At 47.6% G+C, this 22174-nt stretch overlaps 9 protein-coding genes across 9 annotated transcripts; 5 read left to right on the top strand and 4 right to left on the bottom strand.

The window, feature by feature from the left end:
* Window positions 1-901: 901 nt before the first annotated feature.
* On the top strand, window positions 902-2594 carry V1518DRAFT_151876 (uncharacterized protein). The gene has a single exon (XM_066900783.1). It carries the CDS (start codon window positions 1032-1034, stop codon window positions 2331-2333), a length of 1302 nt encoding a protein of 433 aa, XP_066761122.1. The 5' UTR covers window positions 902-1031; the 3' UTR covers window positions 2334-2594.
* A 77-nt stretch (window positions 2595-2671) lies between these two features.
* On the bottom strand, window positions 2672-6065 carry V1518DRAFT_411541 (uncharacterized protein). Its single transcript, XM_066902876.1, has 2 exons — window positions 4645-6065; window positions 2672-4586 (listed from the first exon to the last, which is right to left on the bottom strand). Exons 1-2 carry the CDS (start codon window positions 5656-5658, stop codon window positions 2856-2858), a joined length of 2745 nt encoding a protein of 914 aa, XP_066761121.1. The 5' UTR covers window positions 5659-6065; the 3' UTR covers window positions 2672-2855.
* Window positions 6066-6152: 87 nt separating this feature from the next.
* V1518DRAFT_411538 (mitochondrial carrier domain-containing protein) lies at window positions 6153-7627 on the bottom strand. Its single transcript, XM_066902875.1, has 6 exons — window positions 7432-7627; window positions 7341-7378; window positions 7071-7285; window positions 6864-7013; window positions 6761-6808; window positions 6153-6695 (listed from the first exon to the last, which is right to left on the bottom strand). The coding sequence occupies exons 1-6, from the start codon at window positions 7458-7460 to the stop codon at window positions 6297-6299; spliced, it is 879 nt and encodes a 292-aa protein (XP_066761120.1). The 5' UTR covers window positions 7461-7627; the 3' UTR covers window positions 6153-6296.
* A 56-nt stretch (window positions 7628-7683) lies between these two features.
* V1518DRAFT_411534 (uncharacterized protein) lies at window positions 7684-9278 on the bottom strand. Its single transcript, XM_066902874.1, has 4 exons — window positions 9143-9278; window positions 9028-9091; window positions 8910-8960; window positions 7684-8852 (listed from the first exon to the last, which is right to left on the bottom strand). The coding sequence occupies exons 1-4, from the start codon at window positions 9185-9187 to the stop codon at window positions 7867-7869; spliced, it is 1146 nt and encodes a 381-aa protein (XP_066761119.1). The 5' UTR covers window positions 9188-9278; the 3' UTR covers window positions 7684-7866.
* Window positions 9279-9308: 30 nt separating this feature from the next.
* V1518DRAFT_411530 (uncharacterized protein) lies at window positions 9309-10218 on the top strand. Its single transcript, XM_066902873.1, has 2 exons — window positions 9309-9650; window positions 9710-10218. The coding sequence occupies exons 1-2, from the start codon at window positions 9459-9461 to the stop codon at window positions 9896-9898; spliced, it is 381 nt and encodes a 126-aa protein (XP_066761118.1). The 5' UTR covers window positions 9309-9458; the 3' UTR covers window positions 9899-10218.
* Window positions 10219-10259: 41 nt separating this feature from the next.
* On the top strand, window positions 10260-12287 carry V1518DRAFT_411527 (cytidylyltransferase family-domain-containing protein). The gene is made up of 5 exons (XM_066902872.1): window positions 10260-10567; window positions 10692-11043; window positions 11091-11437; window positions 11486-11815; window positions 11874-12287. Exons 1-5 carry the CDS (start codon window positions 10400-10402, stop codon window positions 12030-12032), a joined length of 1356 nt encoding a protein of 451 aa, XP_066761117.1. The 5' UTR covers window positions 10260-10399; the 3' UTR covers window positions 12033-12287.
* A 216-nt stretch (window positions 12288-12503) lies between these two features.
* On the top strand, window positions 12504-16668 carry V1518DRAFT_411526 (uncharacterized protein). The gene is made up of 3 exons (XM_066902871.1): window positions 12504-12630; window positions 12724-13075; window positions 13134-16668. Coding segments are annotated over exons 1-3 (3669 nt in total). The 5' UTR covers window positions 12504-12628; the 3' UTR covers window positions 16449-16668.
* On the bottom strand, window positions 16531-17789 carry V1518DRAFT_411524 (nucleophile aminohydrolase). Its single transcript, XM_066902870.1, has 4 exons — window positions 17594-17789; window positions 17399-17506; window positions 16875-17338; window positions 16531-16816 (listed from the first exon to the last, which is right to left on the bottom strand). The coding sequence occupies exons 1-4, from the start codon at window positions 17726-17728 to the stop codon at window positions 16663-16665; spliced, it is 861 nt and encodes a 286-aa protein (XP_066761115.1). The 5' UTR covers window positions 17729-17789; the 3' UTR covers window positions 16531-16662.
* A 154-nt stretch (window positions 17790-17943) lies between these two features.
* Window positions 17944-22150, top strand: V1518DRAFT_380655 (uncharacterized protein). The gene is made up of 2 exons (XM_066901644.1): window positions 17944-18395; window positions 18454-22150. Exons 1-2 carry the CDS (start codon window positions 18035-18037, stop codon window positions 21975-21977), a joined length of 3885 nt encoding a protein of 1294 aa, XP_066761114.1. The 5' UTR covers window positions 17944-18034; the 3' UTR covers window positions 21978-22150.
* The last annotated feature ends 24 nt before the right edge of the window (window positions 22151-22174 follow it).

The raw sequence follows: 22174 nt of genomic DNA, 5'->3' as shown, positions 1-22174 counted from the left end.
AGCGAAGAGAAATTGAAGTCGCAAGATCACAGCTGAGGCCCAAGAAGAAACAGGCAGTAGTTGCTGAAGCTTGATCGCAGCTGAGCTGAGCAACTAGCTAGCTGCTGACTATGAAAGCCCGACGACCGCAAGAACAGAAGCGGATTAGCGCACTCCTGCACAGACTTTTGCGCTGGTCCTATATTAAATTCGCCTACTTCCGCATATCCGAACAGGGCGCGGGGCTGGTAGCAACCCCTCCCTCGTACGTAGGCCTTCAATTTCTAGCTAGTTTCATTGGGAAATGCTCACTATAGATTCCAAAAATGCCTTTTAGCGCTATTTCAAGCAATGACTATAAAGTGCTTGCAGCTGTGTTGGTGTTCGGCAAGCACGGCGCGGGATTTCGGCAGTGTTCATTGAACTGACATGGGAAGCAAGAGAGCTGCAGGGTCTGCACGTAGCGGGCTCGATACAGGCTGGTGGGGTACTCGAACAAAAATGTGCGCCACAAACGTTGCGAACAATATGCTATTTCGTGCTACAGAAAACCGAAAGTATTTTTGCATGCCATGTCTTTTTTGCCGTTCTGTTCATAAAAGCCGCGGTTCGGTTGATTCTGGTAGATTCTGCTGTGCTTGGGGGAGTCAGCGAAGGGCAGAGTACGCTCTGCATGCTCTCCGAGGCTTGCAAGGTGCAGTCCTCAGGTATCAACCGCACAGGGCTAGTGCATCTCTTCAAACTCTCGTTGCTTCATTACGCTTACGCTCTACTTTATATCTGCATCAGCACACTCTTTCAACCACGTAGGCTGTGCAGACGCTCGATTTAGGCCGCTGTTAGGTGTTTGCATTAGAAAGACTGACATCTTGGCTCCGGATAGTGAGCCGCATCACGTGCAAGGGGACTTGTAGCTCCTGCATAAACACAGCATTTCTGCTGCAGCTTACAACCGCAGCCGGTGCGCGCAATGTGCTTGTAGCCCTGGTCCGGACACGCGACAACCTTGGAGAGGCCGGGAATCAACTCAGAGACAGGAGCACCCGCAGCTAATGCAGAGCAGCTTCACAAGTTCAGCACGCCGCCGTGGTCTCTACATTCCTACCCCGACATCCGTTCTCCTCAGCTCAGCCTCAGTCGCTGCGAAAGCTGCCTTCTCACCTGCCGTCGCAATGGCCGACGCGCTGCCAGTTGCAACCAATGCCGTCCGCAGGTCGTCAGCAGCCCCCCCGCCAAATCCAGAGCTGCTGCAGAGCGCAATCCAGATGGTCGACTTCAATTCGTCAGAGGGCTCCAACGACTCAATCAACGCAAAACTCGCCTCAATGCCGCCATCGACACCGTCGATCTCTGGCAATCTGCTTGTCCCGGACTCCGTGCCCGCCAGCGCATCGTTCACCAACTACTTCAACGGCCCAATCTCGACCATTTCAGCAAATCGCATTATAGCGGTTTCGTTCGCTCTCGTGGCTTCAATTGTTTGTCTCACGAGCGTCCAACAGTCTTTACGTCTTGCCGCTCTTCCTTACTCACTAGGGGTCTCAATTGTTGCGGCAATCGCGCTCCGATGGTTTGTTCCGGCCCGTGTCTTGATGTCGTCTTCCAGTTTCTCGACCTCAAACACTGTGGGAAATCGAATCCCAGTCGCAGCAGTGTTTGCCGATCGTCCTCGGCTATATAGAGCTCTGGCTCTTGGTTTGGTTCAGGCGACGGCTGTTGCGTTCTTCGCTTATTCCGCCGCCCGCCAAAACATGACATCGCTGCACATGAACTACTTCTCCGTCTTGCCTCCGTTGGACTTCGTTCTTCAAAAGATACTGCTGCGCCTTCCGCTACCCAGGACTCGCAGAACTTACATTGGTATTATTATCAATACGACGCCTCAGATCTTGGCATTGCTTTCGCGCGACTGGAATACTGGTTTTGAAGCAGTTCCTGTGGCTGTCATGCAGACCTTGTGGTCGTACGTGATTTTCCTCGAGCAGGCGGCCACTGAGACTACGGCATGGCTTTCCACAATATACGTTGCATTTCTGTTTTCCATCGCCTTCCTCCTTCCTGTCACGGTTGCCTCGTCTGCATACTTCTTCTACTTTCCTTCTGACGGCGAAGTCTTTTCGAGTGCCTCGGTTGCCGGTGCGTTTGCCTGCATCATTGGGTCGGGGTTGCTATTCATGGTGTTTTTCCTTTCGTCAGGATTCCTCATCAAGTGCTCCTCCTCGGCCCAAATTGTCGTTCTCGTCTCGACTGCCTCCGCCATTCTCATCTGCCTATGGCACTCAGTTTTGCCCCTTTGGGTCAGATTCGTTGGTCTTTCCATTTTGAGTGTTGCCTGGTCAGTATACGTGAAATGAAAAGACAATTCAGCACATCGTACCACAAGTCGATTATTGGTAGTGCCTCGAACAAGATAGGAGAGGATCGATAGATTAGTGAACATGATTGGAGAGGATGTCTATAAAGCTATGCATGATACAACAACGCAGGAACAATTAAACCAAAGGAGCGAACACGCGAACAATCCGATGGAGCGTAACAATTAAGTTAGGACCTATATACTAGATTTCTGAATTTTTGGTTGTATTCATTCTCGTCGGGTGTTCGTGTCTCTTCCATTGTGTACTGCATGATACATATAGTTCTTCACATGCTGACGATTTTTGTTTCATATGTCTCATCTTGCTCTTTGTGTGATATGTCCTTGTATTAATAATTTAGGGGGTTAGAAAACACTGGTTATGACTAGTTGAGTGGTTGGCCTGGCAGCAGTACAAGCTGATGGACTAAAGAATTCGGTTATTCTCATTTGACTACTGGCATACACTTATAAACGAGCGCCTCTATATGTACAGTACACCATGCCTCAGCCATAACTTTTAAGTAGAAACTTTTCCGCGCATCTTGGCCTTCTTGCTCTTACTTCCATTGTTTGCATCCGGCTGGTTTGCGCCTGCCTTTCCTTTAGACTTGCCATTTGATTTGTCATTTGGCTTGCTATCTGACTTGCCGTCAGCACCGCCAACTGCAGTTTGATCTTGTTCCGCTAAGCGAGTAAGTGATGCAAAAATGTGTAGCAAGGGCTCAGTCCACGCGGTCTGTGTGGGAAAGTCGCCAACTCTCATTATCATACCGTCATACCCCATTCCCAAGAGCAGTCGAGAGTTCCATGCATTTGCACTGGAGCTCTGAAATGAAGTCCGGGACTCTTTAGTTAAAAATAATCCCGTAGCGTCCTCCTTTAATGCAGAAACGCCGGCAAGACGGTCGCGTGCTGATGCCGCTGCAAAGTTTGGAAACACTGGATATCTCTGTGAGAAATGAGTAAGAAGAACGTGTCGAGCGTTCATTACGCAAGCAACACCGAGTGCCTCAGACACGGTTGAATGCTTCTTAGCGCATGCATCGACGATCAGTGAATCATCCATAGTCGATTCATGAATCAATAGATTGGCATTTTTGCCGATTTCGGTAAAACTCCTATTTGGTCTCGTGTCTCCGGAATATGCAAGCTTGTATCCATTTTGAAATGTAATGGCAGTCGATGTTGCAAACTGCGGATGAGGAGCTTTCACAGTGACTATTTGCCGAATCTTCATATCATTGCAAAGTGCTTGAAACCTCTTAGCCGGTCCGGAAGCCAGAACGCCGTTGTTCGCAGAAAAAAACACTGTGCTGTCGATAAATACCACATCATCCATTAATCCGGGATAAACTTGTTCCCACTCTAGAAGAAAGTTTACCAGTCGCGTCGACGTCAGTAAGTAGAGCGTCGATCTCGGCTCTTCTGTGCCGAGTGTTGCCTTGCGGGCGATGCTGACTTTGTGCCTTTCTAAAAGAAGCGTGATAATTCCGAAAACGTGGTCGGCATGCAAATGACTAATATATATGAGACCGACTTCCATTAACAGCTTCTCCACCTCCCCAGGACCGTGTGTGCGCAAGAGATTTTGATATGTCGATTCGCCGCAGTCCAACAAAATTGATTTCGTTGTCGATTTCATATCTTTTCCTTGATAGAACGGAAGCTGTACTATTGTGCCGATCACATTCCTGAAAACCCCAGGAGATGCGGAGCCGGTTCCAATCGTAAGACATGTGACGTCGAGAAATTCAGGTCTGTCTTCCGCAATACTATTCGACACTGACATCGTTGAAGCTTCATGGTCGCTATCATCGCTGACCAGAGATGCAGTGCTTTCACGCCTGCGTTTCTTCTCCCGTCCATGTGTCTGCATTCTTTCATACTTTGCCCTGCCTTTCGAAATTCTGTTGGCAATATGTGGATGAGTAAGTTGACACTCCCTGTACAGGTCTTCATGCAAATCATTGGTTCCGTTGCTCTCCTTCGAATCTGCGATCTCTGCTGCATTTGATGAAATTTCCTCGCCTTTCAAGATATATTGTATGCCTTGTAGAAGTGGAAGCACCTTTACTGATTGCTGTGTACCGGTAGCGGATAAAACCGGATGTGAAAATTGCTTGTTTGCGGGTGAATAATAAGGATCTCTGAAATGATCTGAAGAAATTGTTTTTAGAGCACTGTTTAACTGTGCGGAGCGTGTATAAGTAATCGTATTTGGCGTATAATCTGGATGTACGATCATATGCTATGAAAAAGAGGTCAGTAATGAATCTTCAAAAATGTTAAGCTCGCAGAACTTATACCTCGCAATCAGGCCCAAACGTCTCCATAAAAGCAATGTAATCTGCACTCAGTGGGTCAACCTCGGCATGAAGATTGTGCACCACAACCCCAATTTTTACTGTATTGTCCACGGCAGATGATTCCATATTTGTGTGAATGCCTTGTCTTTGTTCCGCACTCGACGGGACTACCGCAAACCAATTCTTTCCTTTAGCGTCTTCGAAATACCGTTGCCCTGGCAAGTCCAAAAACAAAATTCTTCGCAAGTGCTGAGTCGGCCCCATTATCATATCTGACGTTATAACAACGCCGTCGGCTCTCGTATATGACTGTCCTCGAGTCAATGTCCGTCTCTCTGGTCCAATTGGTACTCCCAACTCGTCCGCCTTCTTGGCGTCAAATTTTCCACGGACCGGATGCGGCTGTATGAGGTATGACATTGCAGGACCCATTGGGCCGCGTTGATCTGGCTGTTTTAAAACATCAGATGGCGGCGACCTTCCGTGAGACGAGCCACTAGATTTATCCTCTTTTGCTTTGGGGAACATTGTGCCAATAACTGAATTTATTTCCTCTGTTGCATGCTCTGGTGTCCCGCAGCTCCCGTTTATAGCTCCCAATTCAATGGGAACAACGGTCATGTAGTCATTGACAACGTCGTTAGTCATATGCTGAATTCGAAGACTGAAGTCTTCCCGAAACACGAATTTCCGTAAAGTACCAAACGCCCATGCTATATTTCGATCGCCAAAAATGCTAAGACCGTTGAGACCCTGGTCCGTAACAGTAAGAAGCAGGCCCGGTAAACCGCCCATTTGGTCTTTCCAGCTAGTTTGGCCGCTCAGAAATATTTGCTTATACCTAGTCGTTCGAAAGTTGCTATTGACGCACAGTCGCTGGAAACCCTCACCAATGCGGCCAAATGCGAACGCATGACCGCCGATTTCGATTTCGATTGCAGTAGCCGATAAGTCGCAAGTTGGTTGAGCTAGAACCCTTAGTCGAAAAAGGTTTGCCTCTTTGGGAGCATCCATATCCAATCTGGCAAATTCTTCTTGTCTCTGCTTCTTTAATCTGACAAATTCTTCCCGCGACGGTCGAGAAGTTCGAATGATGTTCGATTCGCAACGGTACTGTGGCGAATTAATTGGTGAACTCCGAGTTCCATGCACACCTGACAGTTCTGTGCTCACGCTCCCGTCAAAGATGCCACGGGACCAACAGAGTGGTCGCCGGCGCCGAGCAAAGGCACCGACTGAGCGAAACGCTTCACTGCCCCGCGTTGTCTCTGCTGTGTCCTTATCGAAAAAACCCGGAACAAACTGGCGAATAGTGAAGCATAAAAGACAACCAATTAAGCGTCTCTTCTAATATGTGCTTCGGCTCTTCGCGGTGAATTTGCTTGGTTCTTTGCACGTCGGACGGCTGCTCTTCAAAAAACATGAATGGAATTCGAGAAATCAGGGGCCGGGCAGATGTGCCGTCGCCGCTATTCTAAAAATTTTAGGATTTAAAGTTTAGACGTGTTGAGGGATCACGCACCGTCGCGTTGTCGAAATGCAGACGACCCGTACCGTCCTCGGCTTCCTCCTGCGCTTAGATAATTCTATTAACACCGTATTAAGACCATCTATGACTAGTTTACATTAATATGTACATGAGAGAAGTGCGCTTATATGTCAAAATCATCGTCATCCGCAATGTCAGGTTTAATAGTTTCGACAATCACCATAGACAGCATGCCAGTTGGCAATGCATACATAAGTCTGATATGGAGCCCTTTGATCATAGCTCTAAAGAGGCCTGCTTCTGCTATTAGGTTCCGAGCTACAGTTAGAAGACTCGTGTGGTCGTTGGGTCGGATGCGTCTAACTTCTTCGGACAATGCCATTTGCTGTCGAGTCCTCACGACGTCAAAAAAATTGAAAACTGATTCACTACATGTTACAGCAGCAAATGAAGATAGGCTGTACTCCACAGTTGTAAGATCATATGAGGTCGTTGAGTCCGGCAGCGCTGACTTGTCTATGCTGTTCATATGACGTCTCCGAAAGTAAGTTTTTGCGTTTTCCTGAAATATGATTCATTAACACTGAAAAGAGCAGTATCCTAATATGAAGAGTAGTTATCACTTACATAGATGTACCAATAGCAAACTGAGCTCGGCCCGTACATCGCCAGACCCTGCGGTTACGTTAGAAGAATTCGTGCCTAGCCGCCATAGAGCGCACTCGCATACCAGGCCATAGCCTCGAAAAAACCCTCGATATCCTTCCGTTTGATATATTCGGCGAATGACACTGAGACTGGAGACAACTCCAGCTCCGTGCGTAATTTGCATGTGTCCTTTGATCACCTCCATTGGGGTCCATATCACACTGCTAGCAATCTAAACGTAAATTGTCAGTCAAAATCTATAAGCAATACCTACAGCAGAATGTCCTACCTCCGCAGCCAGTCCCGAAAGGACGTATGTGAGGGCTGAACTTGCACCAAACTGGGCAGAAAGCTCTCGTTTGGTTTGACGATATGCCACGAGGTAAACGGCAAATGCTGGTGCAGAAAACAACGTAGACACTGTAACGCCACGCCAGTAGTGTGTGAATGGCAAAGAATATACGCCATTTGTTGAAGTTTGCCGAATCGTGAGAACCGTGTCAACTGTTAAGTCCCAGTTAGAATTCGCCGAAACGGACTCCACGTCTGCAAAACGTACGAGGATAAAACATAAATGCGCTTCCAACTCCCCCGGCTCTAGATATAAGATATTAGCCGTGAAGTTGGAGTCGGTCGCAATGGTGACTTACACTGCAGCCGTCACTGTAGCCAAATCCATTTTCTTCACTACAATCTTCGTAGTTTAGGTACGGGCCTCTTTAATCTAATAGCATAATCGCCGTCAGCTAAATAAATCCATGCACTGCATGTACTACCACAATCAGAGCAGCTCATAATCCATTTGGGGGTCGGCAATGCAAGTACGAAACGAATGCTCTATGCCGTAATGGCAGCCTCGTGCACATGGAGCGCTGTCTGCCGCAATCACATGACTTTGCATGCCCAGTTTTACTATATTGAAGCTTAAATATTTCCCCCGATTTTCGGTTTACGTGAAATGCGTAGTCCGCCAGAGTGAGTGTTTCTGAAACGATCATGGTGTGGTAGTAATCTTTAGTTAGCTATTTAACTATGTTGAAGGAAATTGGTTGGTTGACTATACTATTTACGTGATATCAGTCCTGCTACAGTGTTGATACACTACTTGACTCCTCGTTCAAAGTAAATTGGGATCTCTTGACTGATTCGCCGATTGCGTCAAGATGTTCGTTTTTCCGTTTTAATGAGAAATTCTGGCTCTTCTCGAGCGATCGTTTAACTGCATCAAATTGCTGAACAAATGATTCAACGGGTTCAGGTCTCTGTATGTGCAGAGCTTCGAGAATCTCCTCATAAGTTTTTGCCACTGTGATTGCTTGTCGTTCCTTAACTTTCCCAGGCAGCATCTGCATCAAAATATATTTGGAATTCGTGAAATAGTTGTCGACACGAATAGCCTCTGCGATAAATGCTCTCGCGACTTCCAGCCAGTTAATAACATGCGCAGTTTCCTCAGCTTGAAAACATGACACATTCTTCTCCGCTGCAACTGCTATCATAGCACTATCCACGTTATATTTGGTCCTTAATCGACTGAAATCTCCTTTGCAGGCAACATCCCCATTTGCGATGCATACCACCCCGAACTCGTGGCATATGTCAGCAACTCCTCTGAGGTAGTCTTCCGGGATTGCACGCTCGCGCGGCCGCATATGTACCATCCGACAGTGGACCGTTAGTGCAGATATTCCGGTTGCACATAGTCGGCGAACGAGCTCAAACGTCTTCTCTGGTGTTTCCAGCAGTCGAATCTTTACCGATATGCCGATGCTGTTCGGCTTTCCAACTTCTGCTACAAGAGCAGTCAGGATGCCAACGAGCTTGTCTGGCGTCTTGAGAAGCGCTGCACCCATTCCAGAGTGTACCGAAAAGTGCTTTGGGCAGCCAGAATTCACATCAATCCCAGCAACATCGGCAGCAACAAGGGAAGCAGCCTCGACAGCGAGGTCAGCCGAAGCAGTTCCTAGCTGTAGTACTAATTTACTCCGCTCGCGGACACAATGAGTGCGCAAAATCACAGTCGGAGCCTTATTTTGTGCGTCGCACACATAGTCGATACAGTTAATTTTTTCTGTGTGAAGATGATTAGATATAAGGTCTCTATCACTCAAAAAATTGATTTACTTGCCGTTCACGACACGTCTGCAGGTAATCAGCTTCTTATCCACGATTTCAGGAGCTGCGCAAGTTATCAAACAGTTAAAAACGGTCAGCGGGTAATGAAAATCAAGGCAAAGCAGACATACACCAAACTAGGTCTGCTCCGTATCTCAAGGCCAGTAGTCGTAGAGGAAGCTCGCCAGTTCTCACCTAAATCCACGTCAGTCACCAATCCATCAAGCTAGTGAGAGAGCAGCGTACCATAGGCGCGAGCACCAGCTTTCCAGCGTAGTCTAGAATTGCCATGAGGTGCAGGGAGAAGCCCGTAAGTTGAAACGCCGGACAATAGTTGGAAGGTAGTCCTGGCAGTTGGGTGTTTTAAAGCTCGAGAAGTCTGTCTGGTGGGGGAGCTGCGGCGCACCGTTAAGTTTCGCGCTGAAAGGTGGGTAGACGTGCACGAGACGCGCTGCAGGCCTGCAAGCTTGCAGCTACTGACATCTACGTGAATATTCGTGGAACCACGCCGCGACACTGTTGCAATAGCACTAGGGCGTGGTGTTTACTTGTGCCGATAAGTATGGCGCGATTAGATGAAGTGGGTTCAGCATTTTTCTTATGCGACGATATATCTACACTTGCGAGCGAATACGCCTTTACTGTGAAAGTTGTCCCGCTGCCTGAGATCTCGACCGCACTAGCTGCCGAGCTGGACGTATATACGCAAGAAGGCAATAAGGCCAGATTATCAGTTTCCAGACGAGGCTGGATGGTACGTGTCCTTCAGTGTTACAAGTTGCGGATCCCTCATGCTCAATAGACCTGTCTTAGATCAAGGATCTGGTTGGCGTCGACATCGATTCCGAAGGCGAGAGTGAATTGCGGGACCTGATCTATGAAAACTTCGAGGAGGCTGTATCCAGTGTCTCCCCAGCATTTACTCGTGATCTGCAATCTCGGCTGATGCAAAAACTTGAATCTCTCGCATCAGGAAGGTTCTTAGACGACGAATTGGGATGATGCCGATGTCAGCAGCCGAAGTCGCACCTCAAATCTGATCATGCATCTACAAATAAGCTCTCCATGGCGTTTGACTGAATTTATGCGTTTAAGAGTACCACAACGCACCAGCAGGTTGAAACATATAGCAGCAAGGAACAGCGCTGTAAGCGAATCCTTTGTTGAAGATGCGGAGTCCCAGTTCGCCGCGGTCAGCGCGGCAGCGGCGAGGTAACACTGCATGGCGCATGTGGACGGCATTTAGCTCAAACTCTAAAGTGCATGATTATGGCGATCTGCTTCATATATAAGGTTCAAATGTAAACTCTATTAAAATTCCCTAGCATTTCACAGGCACGGCAGCAACTCAGCAGCGCCCAGAGGAAGGTAAGCTCGACTTTAACAGGGCCTCTCGACCTGCGCTTACACTTGGCTCGGATTCTCCCTCGCTATATTTCGTCCCGGTATATTACTCCGGTAGTGTCCATCCGTTCGGAATTGTATTTTTGAGCGTGCCTTTCGATGCCGCCAAAACGATCGGCGTCAGGCTCGTCCCAGGCCTCTGCCACTGCGGCCGGGGCTTCCTCTCCAGCGAAAGCACACCATGGAAAGAAGAAGACACATACCACCAGCGGTAATGGCTCTACCTCAGCCGACCCTGTGATCACGGATATCAAGCCAGTTGAAGTTGTAAGTTGATACAATGCGATGTTTGCAGATGCTTGAAGCTTTGTCTGGCGTCTTCACATATTCCAGAGCCGTCTCGATAATCTTGCATTTGTACGATGACAACTTATACTGACACCTTATCTAGTCAGAAAAAGAGAAAAAGAAGCAGAATTTCATTGTACGGACAATATGGACTGTTGTCATGATTGCCGGATTTTTTCTCTTGCTAGCCGCGGGCCATATCTGGATTATGGCGCTTGTCACGATGATACAAATCTTCACATTCAAGGAAGTCATTGCTCTGGCGAATGAGCCTGCTCGGGAGAAGAAGCTACCATACGGAAAAGTGATCAACTGGTACTTCTTGGCAACAACCATCTATTTCTTGTACGGCGAAAGTGTCATCTACTATTTCAAGCAGATTGTTCTCGTGGACTCTTACTTACTCCCGTTCGCAATTCATCATCGGTTCATTTCGTATATGCTCTATATTATCGGTATGTACGGTTTGACTATTTTCGATTGACTTTTACTAACTATTAAGGATTTATGATTTTTGTTTCATCGCTAGAGAAGGGACACTATAAGTCACAGTTTGCGCAATTCGCGTTTACGCATGTGACTTTGCTGCTTGTTGTCGTCCAAGCCCAATTCATTATGAATAACATCTTCAATGGTCTTTTCTGGTTCTTCCTACCGGCGTCTTTGGTCATCATCAATGACATCTGCGCTTATCTTTGTGGCATTACTTTCGGTCGGACTCCATTGATTGCTATCTCGCCCAAGAAGACCGTTGAAGGTTTTGTTGGTGCCTGGATTTCTACTATTGTATTTGGAATGCTTCTGAGCCATTTCTTGATCAAGTGGAATTACATGATCTGCCCTATCAGCGTAAGTGTGTGTGCATGTTTGTTTGAATTACTGTTAACTTGACCATAGGACTTTACTGGGAACGCTTTCTCTGGCCTGCAATGTGATCCGAATCCAGTGTTCGTGAAAGCCACATTTGCAGTCCCTTCATTTCTCGTCAATACTCTGCAAAGATCCTCCTATGAGATTGAACCAATTCACTTTCATGTCATGGTTATGGCGACATTTGCATCGCTCATCGCTCCCTTCGGTGGATTTTTCGCATCTGGACTCAAGAGAACTTTTAAAATTAAGGACTTCGGAGACACCATTCCTGGACATGGCGGCATTACTGATCGAATGGATTGCCAGTTTTTGATGGGATTTTTTGCCTACATGTACTACGATAGCTTTGTGGCGGTAAGCTTACCTCTTGCTTTTCGATAGTATCGGTGTGTAACTAACTCACATTATGTAGAGCCATCATCTTCGCGTGGGAAGCGTTCTCGAGACAGCCATTCAGAATCTGACTCTTTCAGAACAATTACAGCTTGTCTCTTCACTGCACAAGTATTTGTACAACCAGGGCTACATCAGCAACGAAACACTAGAGTGTTTAGAGAAGATCTCTTCTTAAAACTTACATGATAGCTTTGCTTAACGGAGAGCAGAGAACCAAGGTCTCCTTACCACGCTTTTAATGGCAGGACGACAAATTTTGACGACATTCAGTAGAAAGCAATGCGTTCGGTAATAGTGAGGATTTTGCGGTACAACGCGTCGCGGATCCAAAACCTTTTTTTGTAATATAATACTACTTGTACTCCGATAATGCCATATAAATTTCAATTCTGCAGAAAGTACCAATTGGAATGCGTATGAAATAGCTAAGGATATTGTATTCAGCTGTGAACAGCCCAGAATCAAGTCAAACGTAGCACGGCGGTTAAGATAGCGGCCTTACAAATTCGCCACGTCGTCCAAATGGTAGATCGATCGTTAAACCGGGGACACTTGTACGAACAAAATCGCCGAAACACAGACCAAAGCTGGAGTGACCTTGCAACCCAAATTAAGTTAGCTCCAAACCATTCTCCCACTGCGTCGTCGAAGCTGCCAGACGGTTTGTCAGGCTACTTCTAGGAATCCTGCATCTCTCCTACCTCGCTTACAAACACGGCTTCGCATTCTATAGTGTCAGCAGCCCTTTCCTGACGATTCTGGACTGCGATAATGTACGTACTTGACCATTGCACTCCCTGGCCTATGGAGTCATGGAGAGAAGCGGGCTGGGTCCCGTCACAGATTAACTGATATTCGCTCGCCAGGCCATCATCATTAGTCCCCAATCCGGGAGTTGACGAAGCTTCGTTGCATGACCCGTTACCAATTGTGTTTCGGACGTTCATTTGGCCCTTTTTTTTCTTGTATCCTACTTTTGGGTACTTTTATTTCTATCGCTATGAAGAATACATCAATGGCTCAGAGTGGACATTTGTGTTCCTCGGTACTATCATTTCATTCCAGACTCTACTCTGGCTGATGACACATTGGAGTGTCAACATCAAGGCGACATTCACTAGCTACAAGGCCACGGATCCGACCAAGGCGAAGCTGATTCGTGTTATGCCCACAGCAAACGCGGGCCAGCCAGCGATCTGCGAGCTCAAGCACATCAGGGTCAGTTCAAATTAGAATATCGGTATGCACTATGTTGTAAATTGCTGATATTGTTTAGAAACGAGGCTATACCGAAATCTCCTTTCTGTTCCAGAAGCGCCGTTTTATTTTCGATGCGGAGACAAAGACGTTCAGTCCTCCGGTCTACCCAATTGATTCGGTGATGAAGATCAAGGAATTTCAAAAATGCACCGGAAATGACGATATTGCGGAGCTTCGTCAAAAGTACGGCGACAATAAGTTCGATATCCCAGTGCCCACATTCTTAGAGTTGTTCTACGAACATGCGGTGGCGCCCTTCTTCGTGTTCCAGGTATTTTGCATTGCGCTTTGGCTTATGGATGAGATGTGGTACTTCTCTCTTTTTTCGCTTTTTATGCTAGTATCATTCGAGTCAACTGTCGTTTATGGACGCCAGAAAACTATGCTTGAATTTCGTGGGATGGGCGTTCAGCCTTACGATATTTATGTTTACCGAGATGGTCAGTGGGTAGAGATTAAGACGGACACTTTACTTCCCGGAGACTTGGTATCGATTACTAGATCGAAGGATGATTCTGGATTGCCCTGCGATCTTTTGTTAATTAACGGTGCTGCAATCGTGAACGAGGCTATGTTATCGGGGGAGTCTACTCCATTGTTGAAGGAGTCCATTGCTTTGCGTCCGGCTGATGAAGATCTTGATTTGGGCGGTCTTGATAAGAATTCCCTTCTTTATGGCGGCACGAAAGTCCTTCAGATTTCACCTTCTACAAACCTGCACGTGCCTACTCCTCCGGATGGCGGCGCAATCGCAGTCGCCACGAAAACAGGATTTGAGACTAGCCAGGGTAGTCTCGTGCGCACCATGATTTTCTCTACTGAGCGTGTTGGAGCTGGTAACGTCGAGGCTCTCTTCTTTATTTTGTTCCTGCTAATTTTCGCCATCGCCGCCAGTTGGTATGTGTGGACTGAAGGTGTTAAGATTGATCGAAAGAGGTCAAAACTGCTTTTGGATTGCATCATCATTATCACTTCCGTCGTTCCTCCTGAACTACCTATGGAGCTTTCTATGGCTGTGAATTCGTCACTGACCGCACTCGGAAAGTTTGCGATTTTTTGCACAGAACCGTTCAGAATCCCATATGCGGGCCGCGTTGATGTCTGCTGCTTTGACAAGACTGGAACTCTTACTGGCGAAGATTTGGTCGTTGAAGGAATCGCTGGACTCGCAGATTCATCTACCGAATTGCTTGATATCAAGCAGGTTGAGCACAACACGAAATTGGTTCTTGCTACGGCTCACGCCTTGGTCAGACTTGACGAGGGCGAAGTTGTCGGTGATCCAATGGAGAAGGCTACTCTCAAGTCGCTTGGATGGTCTATCGGCAAGAACGACGTTCTGCAGTCGAACAATCCGAGTGGACCACAGACCAAGGTTCGCGTCCTCCGTCGCTTTCAGTTTTCGTCTGCTCTCAAGCGCTCGTCAAGCATTGCAACCAGTCAGAACAAGACTTTCATTAGTGCTAAGGGCGCACCAGAGACGATGCGTCACATGCTCAAGACAGTACCTTCTGGCTACGAAGAGACTTACAAGTACTTTACTCGCCGCGGATCTCGCGTTCTTGCTCTTGCTTACAGATATCTCGCAGATGATTTGAGTATTAACAAGGTGAACAATTTTGCACGTGATGAAGTTGAGACTGCCCTGCATTTCGCCGGCTTTCTTGTATTTACTTGCCCACTTAAGCCGGATGCCATAGATACTGTTAAGATGTTGAACGAGTCAAGTCACCGTGTCGTCATGATCACCGGCGATAACCCATTGACTGCAGTGCATGTCGCGCATGAGGTTGAAATTGTTAGTCGAGAAGTTATGATTTTGGATGCTCCTGAAGATGGAACAGATGGCGGCGAGCACGATTTGGTTTGGCGTAACGTTGAAGAAACTTTCGTTAAAGTTGTCGATCCTACGAAGCCTGTTCCGGCGGAGTTTTTCGGCAAGTATGATATTTGCGTGACAGGCTATGCATTGGCAAAATTTACTGAATTCGACCATGTTTGGGAGCTCATCAAGCACACATGGGTCTGGGCGCGTGTGTCCCCCGCACAAAAGGAGTATATTTTGATGCAACTTAAGAATGGTGGATACACGACTCTCATGTGCGGTGATGGAACAAACGACGTTGGGGCATTGAAGCAGGCTCATATTGGTGTGGCCTTGCTTAACGGAACCGAAGACACTTTGAAGAAGATTGCTGAGAATGCCAAGTTTCAGAAGCTACAGGGAGTTTACCAAAAACAGTGCGACTTGATGAAGCGATGGGGTGGAAAGGTACCGCCAGTACCACCTGTGATTGCTCATCTCTATCCTCCGGGTCCCAACAACCCGAACTACCGCAAGGCGATTGAATCTAGAGGTGGTACTGTCGATGAGGTTGCATTCAAGAACGCCTACTCTACTGCTGGCGGAAACCCCAACACGATCCCTGAGGCAATTCAAGCATCCAATACTGCATCATCTCTGGCGGACAAAATGATGAGTCTGGTTGATGAAGAGGATGACATGGAGGCGCCGTCTCTCAAGCTTGGTGACGCGTCCGTGGCTGCTCCCTTCACATCTAAGCTTGGAAATGTTAACACGATTGCGCATATTATTCGCCAGGGACGGTGCACCCTTGTCGCCACGATTCAAATGTATAAGATCTTGGCGCTCAACTGCCTGATATCTGCTTACTCGTTGTCGGTTCTCTACTTGGCTGGCATTAAGTTTGGTGATGGCCAGGTGACCATTTCTGGAATGCTCATGTCGGTGTGCTTCTATTCGATTTCGCGAGGCAAGTCCGTCGACAAGCTTTCTAAGGAACGTCCTCAGCCTGGTATTTTTAATTTTTACATCATGGGCTCTATTCTTGGACAGTTTGCTATCCACATTGCTACGCTTATTTACGTGACTAAGCACGCATACCTTATTGAGCCTCGTGATGAGACCATTGATCTTGAGGCTGAATTCAAGCCGTCGATTCTAAATACTGCGATTTATCTGCTTCAGCTAGGTCAGCAAGTTTCCACTGTGGCCGTCAACTACCAAGGCCGTCCTTTCCGTGAGAATATTTCCGAGAATAGGGCTATGTTTTACGGTCTGGCAGCTGCCGGCGCGCTTGCTCTTGGTGGTGCGGTTGAGATTATGCCTGACCTAAATGAGAACTTGAAGCTTGTCCCGATGTCATACGACTTCCGCGTTCGACTGGCCTCCTCTATCGTGATCGACTTTGTCGGCAGCTGGATTATTGAACTTTTCTTTAAGTACATGTTTTCGGATTACAAACCGAAGGACATCTCAATACACGAAGAACGGGCTGCTGAGAATCTTCTTGTCAAGAAGAATATCTAAGCAAGTTTAACTGACGCGGGCTGCATGATCGTGCGATACTCGGAAGAAGAGCATAGTGATTGCATACGGACGAGAAATTCAGGCCAGATATATGTACTTGTATAATTTGTATAGTTGTGTTTTTTGATTTACAGAGCTTTCGTAGGACACATTGCATAGTTAACATTAGACGAACTACCAACATGATGATATTTTACAGAATGAAGTGAGAGACCTAGAGAGCCGCGAGTTCTGTTGGCACGTTGTTGAAAGACCCTTCTGCCGCCTTGGTTTGCCAGAATAGAGGACCAACGTTGTGATTACCGTGGTATACCCAGCCAGATTCCTTGACGTGGTACAGATTGATCGAACCACCAGAGTATGCGTCCCTATAGTCGACCAAAGTCAGAAACGCACTGCTCGAATAGCAAAATAGAATGAACTTACCGATGTGTTGCGGCCAAAATACTTCGTTGGCCAAGAGCAAGAGCGTCCTCAACGGATAGATCCCAGCTGTATCCACTGTCTAATACACCATACGCGAAGGTCTGACCGGAACCCACACAAAACAGATCGCCCTTTAGTCTCGTGCCATCGCTATCGACATAGTAGATAGTCGGACCCTCCCGCTTAGTGTATCCGCAAATCATTGTGCCCATGGACAAACCCATGCCCTTGTAAGAGTAGACCAGGTTCGCCAGGATCTTGCTCGCGGCAGCAACGCTGATACGGCTCTTCTCCCTCAGTTCGTGCAGACGACATTGAATTCCAAGCCAGGTCTCCCAGAACTGGCAGTCAGCAGCACCACCAGCCATGGTGCCGAGGAGGAATGGGTTGATCTCGATCACCTTCTTGACAGTCTGCGAGGCGATCCAGTTCCCGGCGGTTGCTCTAGAGTCTACAGCCACAATCTGAATAGTAGATTAGCATATGTCCGCTGTCTCCAATTGGATACTGTAACGATCACATACAATGCCGCCCTGGAATCGAAATGCTAGTGTCGTGGTACCGTGGGCTATTTTGATCTTGACGTCAGGGTTCGACGCATCATCGGTATGTGCTCGAAGAAACGCAGCCGGCTACATAAAAGTCATCAGTACAGCCTTTCAAATCACGCACATAGAACTGCTTGTAAGACTCGCGACAGAACAGCCGAACGTACGTACCTGGGACACAGGCGGCAGGCTGAGTAGAGGCGTGGCCAGTGTTGGGCCGATTATGTCCTGCCTCTCCTCCTCCGAGATGATAGCCTCGTCAAAATTAATGGGCTGTTGTCTGAATCTGTCCACAAGTGAATCCATAATAAGCTGCTGGGTGTAAGAACTCGAAGATCGCCCGTAGGATGATGCTGATGGATCGGATCGCTGGAACGGATAAGAAGGTCACGCACTTGGAGAGCAGCCGCACGCGCGAGTTGTATGCGGTTGCGGTATAATCGCGAAACCGCGTGTGCTCACTCAGTCACGTGATTAAGACGCGTTGCGCGTCTTTGTCGTAAACAGAGACACACTCCCAACGTCATCACGCTCACTTCTCTCTCGTTGCAGCGAAACGACACTGCTGAACACACCGCCGCGATAACTGACAATGCGGTCTCGGGACAGATAATGTCGCATTTGATTACGAACAATCTCGATGCTCATGAACGCTGGCTTAGATTATCCTCCGCGAACATTCCTTCGCTTGTCCAAGGCGTTCACCCAGACCAGGCGGCTACGACGCCTCTGCCTAGGGCCGTCAGAGCGCTCCTGCCAAAACAATCCGAGGGCGCGGTGCCCTCTGCTAGTCCATCTATGACAGCTAGGCCTCTATTATCAGTCTCGAGAAGGCCACCACCAGCAGCTACACCACTTCGGCCTAGTTCGAATGTGTCTGTCGTCGCAGCTAGCGTGCCACCTTGTGGTCCAACTAGACTGCCAACTGGTCCGCTGACTCCTGCGGACACGAACTCACTACTTGCTCAAAAAGGTGTGCGGCTGTTCCAAGTGTCTTCAGGCGTGTATGCTAATGCAATCAAATCGTATAGTGTTACCCTTTCAAACGCCGGCCAGCAAGATCATAGCAGCAACCTCGCCATCTACGACATTTACCATTGATCTCCTAAGTAGTGACGATGAATTTGGTGATGCATCAAATATTGCAATGACTGGGGCAAGGCGCCTACGCGATTCTCCACGAAAGTCACCTAGTAAGAGGCCGCGGGCGAGTATCAGTCAAAGTGACAATATCGAACATGACGTCATTCCGGATTCACAGCTGGACGAAGATATGGACTTTGGGTCAAATAATTTAGGCGGCACTTCTACCTTGAGCGAAAATCGACCTGTTGCCAATAAACAGTCTAATGTGTCGCCGTTTGCTGCGAAGCCGGAAAGTCGCGAGCAGACGGAATGTGTCTTTGCGCCAACAGCGTGTGACACCACAACCATGTTGAAGATGGCTGTCAATTCTTCAACTGCAGTGCCGCATCTAACATCTTATTTGAGCTCACTTGCAGCTGAGTCTGAAGTTCGCAAACAAAGCGTACATGTATCTACGCCAATATTTCGTGATAGCACGTCTACTCTGAAGGTAACCACGAGCACGTCGACTACAGCACAGAATCTTTCGTCCTATTTGGGAGCACTCACTGCAGAATCTGATACTCGCTCGCGAGTAGAGAACGTCTTCACGCCCATATGTCATGATAATGCCATTATGCTAAAGGCTACTACGACTCCATCGACTACAGAACAATATCATTCGTCTAATATAGGTCAGTTTGTCACGGATCCAGAGATTCAGCAAGCAGAGCGCCAATTTTCGCCAATTTTTCGGGACAACGCCACTCTGCCACAGGCTGCTACCGCGGTGCCAGCTACAACACAGTATAACTCTCCTTATATAGAGCACCGGGCATCATCTTCTACTCCTCTATCGTCAAATGCAAGTGGCTCGACTGCAGATGAAGCCATCGAAAAATATTTTGACGGAATGTCACATGAAGATATATTATATGAGCTTGTTGGATTATCCAATGACCGCGTCGAACTGTTAGATGAACGAGTGTCTATTGCGGAGGACGACTCATTGTCCAAAGTTGAAAAAGTCGCTAAAAAAGCGCAACTGCAGCCGGAATACGATCGTTTGAGCAGGCTATGCAGACGCGGTAAAATTCTTTTGCATCAATTACGAAGCCAGAAGACTAGTGTTACACATCCGCAGCCGGCAAAACTGGTCTCCGGGTGTGCTCCTGTGAAGCTTACACAGGAATGTACTCGCCGAACCTCTATCAACCAACAGTCACGGACCTCGTACCGGACGGAGCCTGACTGTCCAGCTCAAGGTACCAGGAGCGTTACTCGTGCATTTGATAGCTTCAGATCGAATGTCTTAAATCCTCTACCAATCCCTGGTGCAGACGAGATGAATGATCTCTTTGCCGATGACTATGAAGATCAGACTCCGCTGAAACGATCAGCCGCCGGATATATCGAGGCGCATGACAATGAGTTACTGGACCCGGATTTTGATATTGGATCAGACTACGTCATCAGCTCTCCGCCACAGGCAGCTGTTTTGATTGATGAGGACGACGAGTATTTGGACAATTTTGGAACTGCAGAAAGGACTCGCGCTGGGGTCGAGATAATTGACGACGACACTCACCTGGAGGAAGATGTAAACCCTGCTGCTCAGATGTCTCATCAAGGATCGTATGATCCATCGGATAGCCAAATGAAGCACCCATGGTCGCAAGAAGTTTGTCAGGTGTTGGAAAATGTGTTCAAACTTCACGGGTTCAGACACAATCAGCTTGAGGCTATTAACGCAAGTCTTTCCGGCGATGACGTTTTTGTTTTGATGCCGACGGGAGGTGGAAAATCGCTCTGTTACCAGCTTCCAGCGCTTGTCTATGGCGGTAAGACGAAGGGTACGACAATTGTTATATCTCCTCTGATCTCTTTAATGCAAGACCAAGTGGCCCACTTGCATGAGAAAGGCATTAAAGCTGGCATGATCAATTCTAGAGGCGACGCTTCAGAACGAAAGAATATGTTTCAGCTACTGAATGCTGGAGATCTCTCATTATTGTACATCTCACCTGAGATGCTGACTACGAGCGCGCAGATTCGCAATTCGATTAACGCTCTCTATCAAAGTAAGCACTTGGCTCGCATAGTTATCGATGAGGCGCACTGTGTGAGTTCTTGGGGTCATGATTTTCGTCCAGATTACAAAGAACTCGGCGTGTTCAAACAAGATTATCCAGACGTTCCAGTTATGGCTCTTACAGCTACTGCAAATGACCGTGTGCAGTTGGATATTAGACACAATCTGGGAATGGCTAATTGCAAATTTTTCAAGCAGAGCTTTAATCGGCCGAATCTTTACTATGAAGTGCGTGATAAAAACAGGGACGTGTATGCTGAAATTCGGGACATTATGAAGATTAAATATGCCGGCAAATCGGGAATCATTTACTGCCACTCCAAGAACTCGTGTGAGCAAACAGCGCAGAAGCTGTCACAGTTCGGCTTGCGGGTTACATATTATCACGCTGGAATGGACTCAGACCAGCGACAACAGGTACAGGAACAGTGGCAGAGCGGACGACTACAAGCAATTTGTGCGACGATTGCATTTGGCATGGGCATAGACAAACCCGATGTTAGATTCGTTGTGCATTATACACTCCCGAGAAATTTGGAGGGATATTACCAAGAAACAGGACGTGCTGGACGGGACGGGTTACCTTCAGAGTGTATTCTCTACTACGCTTACCGGGACGCGACGTCCATGATGTCGATGATTGATCGAGACAAGGAAATCGATTTTCAGACCAAGGAAAAACAAAGAACGTTTTTGAAGCAGGTCGTTCAGTATTGCGAGAACAAGACGGATTGTCGACGTTTGCAGGTGCTGCGTTATTTCAATGAAGCATTCGACGCTGCGCTGTGTCATCGGAATTGCGACAACTGCCGGCTAGTAGACGCGAGCAGCATCGAGATTCGGGATATTACCGAAATTACAAAGAATATCATTCGTGTTGTCCGTGAGCTGCAGAGTTCGACCGTTACATTGCTCTACTGTATCGACGTATTCCGCGGATCTAAGACGGCCAAGATACAGAATGCGGGGCACGACTCTGTTGAGTGCTATGGTGCTGGTAAGGAGCTTGATCGCGGCGATGTTGAGCGTATATTCCACCACCTGGTAACCGAAGACGTTTTGAAAGAGACTTCCACCGTCAATGGCGCGGGCTACGCGAACTCGTATCTGAAGATAGGCGGACAGGCGAACGCCTTTTTGTCGGGATACAAGCGATTGTCGATGCCATTTCATAAATCCGTACCGAAGCGGCGGACAGCTGACAGATCTACGTCGGCGTCGTCGACGACTATACGTGGTCGTCAGTCAAAGGCGGCTTCGGGTGAAACAGGCAGAACACGAACAACTAGCGCGGGGTCCGCTGGTTCGGCCTTTATGGCGCGGGCCCCGAGGAATAATCGGAGTACCAATGCACGAGCAGCTGCTATTGCAAAGTACAGACGATCACGGGCAAAGTAGGCTGGTACCATAATTTGGAATGAGTGTATAAGATCTAGGTCAGATGTTGATCTAGTTTGTATTTACATTGGCGCATTATAGGCTATAATTTTGCATAGGGGATGCATATATGATGATTTCTGCATGTAGTATACATTCTTAGGTAGAAATTTTTATAAACTATGAGATCTACGAATTATTTGCGGGCCGAGTGACGA

The sequence above is a fragment of the Limtongia smithiae genome, assembly GCF_038497785.1.
Source record: "Limtongia smithiae strain NRRL Y-17922 unplaced genomic scaffold V1518scaffold_2, whole genome shotgun sequence".
Classification (NCBI taxonomy): domain Eukaryota; kingdom Fungi; phylum Ascomycota; class Lipomycetes; order Lipomycetales; family Lipomycetaceae; genus Limtongia; species Limtongia smithiae.
Note: the sequence above shows the minus strand (reverse complement) of the source record. Positions and strands in the feature narration are given on the sequence as shown.

Bases quoted from the DNA above. Each gene is read 5' to 3' on its own strand.
- V1518DRAFT_151876 (XM_066900783.1), top strand. From the start codon at position 1,032: ATGCAGAGCAGCTTCACAAGTTCAGCACGCCGCCGTGGTCTCTACATT.
- V1518DRAFT_411541 (XM_066902876.1), bottom strand. From the start codon at position 5,658: ATGGATGCTCCCAAAGAGGCAAACCTTTTTCGACTAAGGGTTCTAGCT. The intron at 4,587-4,644 runs GTATAAGTTCTG...TCTTTTTCATAG, and splicing joins CGTTTGGGCCTGATTGCGAG to CATATGATCGTACATCCAGA.
- V1518DRAFT_411538 (XM_066902875.1), bottom strand. From the start codon at position 7,460: ATGGATTTGGCTACAGTGACGGCTGCAGT. The intron at 7,014-7,070 runs GTAGGACATTCT...ATTTACGTTTAG, and splicing joins TTTCGGGACTGGCTGCGGAG to ATTGCTAGCAGTGTGATATG. The intron at 6,809-6,863 runs GTATGCGAGTGC...ACGTAACCGCAG, and splicing joins TTTTTCGAGGCTATGGCCTG to GGTCTGGCGATGTACGGGCC.
- V1518DRAFT_411534 (XM_066902874.1), bottom strand. From the start codon at position 9,187: ATGGCAATTCTAGACTACGCTGGAAAGCTGGTGCTCGCGCCTATG. The intron at 9,092-9,142 runs GTACGCTGCTCT...ACGTGGATTTAG, and splicing joins AGCTGGTGCTCGCGCCTATG to GTGAGAACTGGCGAGCTTCC. The intron at 8,853-8,909 runs GCAAGTAAATCA...ATCTTCACACAG, and splicing joins CTGCAGACGTGTCGTGAACG to AAAAAATTAACTGTATCGAC.
- V1518DRAFT_411530 (XM_066902873.1), top strand. From the start codon at position 9,459: ATGGCGCGATTAGATGAAGTGGGTTCAGCATTTTTCTTATGCGACGAT. The intron at 9,651-9,709 runs GTACGTGTCCTT...GACCTGTCTTAG, and splicing joins TTTCCAGACGAGGCTGGATG to ATCAAGGATCTGGTTGGCGT.
- V1518DRAFT_411527 (XM_066902872.1), top strand. From the start codon at position 10,400: ATGCCGCCAAAACGATCGGCGTCAGGCTCGTCCCAGGCCTCTGCCACT. The intron at 10,568-10,691 runs GTAAGTTGATAC...CACCTTATCTAG, and splicing joins ATATCAAGCCAGTTGAAGTT to TCAGAAAAAGAGAAAAAGAA. The intron at 11,438-11,485 runs GTAAGTGTGTGT...ACTTGACCATAG, and splicing joins ACATGATCTGCCCTATCAGC to GACTTTACTGGGAACGCTTT.
- V1518DRAFT_411526 (XM_066902871.1), top strand. The intron at 13,076-13,133 runs GTCAGTTCAAAT...GATATTGTTTAG, and splicing joins GCGAGCTCAAGCACATCAGG to AAACGAGGCTATACCGAAAT.
- V1518DRAFT_411524 (XM_066902870.1), bottom strand. From the start codon at position 17,728: ATGGATTCACTTGTGGACAGATTCAGACAACAGCCCATTAATTTTGAC. The intron at 17,339-17,398 runs GTATGTGATCGT...TCTACTATTCAG, and splicing joins TTCGATTCCAGGGCGGCATT to ATTGTGGCTGTAGACTCTAG. The intron at 16,817-16,874 runs GTAAGTTCATTC...GGTCGACTATAG, and splicing joins ATTTTGGCCGCAACACATCG to GGACGCATACTCTGGTGGTT.
- V1518DRAFT_380655 (XM_066901644.1), top strand. From the start codon at position 18,035: ATGTCGCATTTGATTACGAACAATCTCGATGCTCATGAACGCTGGCTT. The intron at 18,396-18,453 runs GTGTGCGGCTGT...CAAATCGTATAG, and splicing joins CTCACTACTTGCTCAAAAAG to TGTTACCCTTTCAAACGCCG.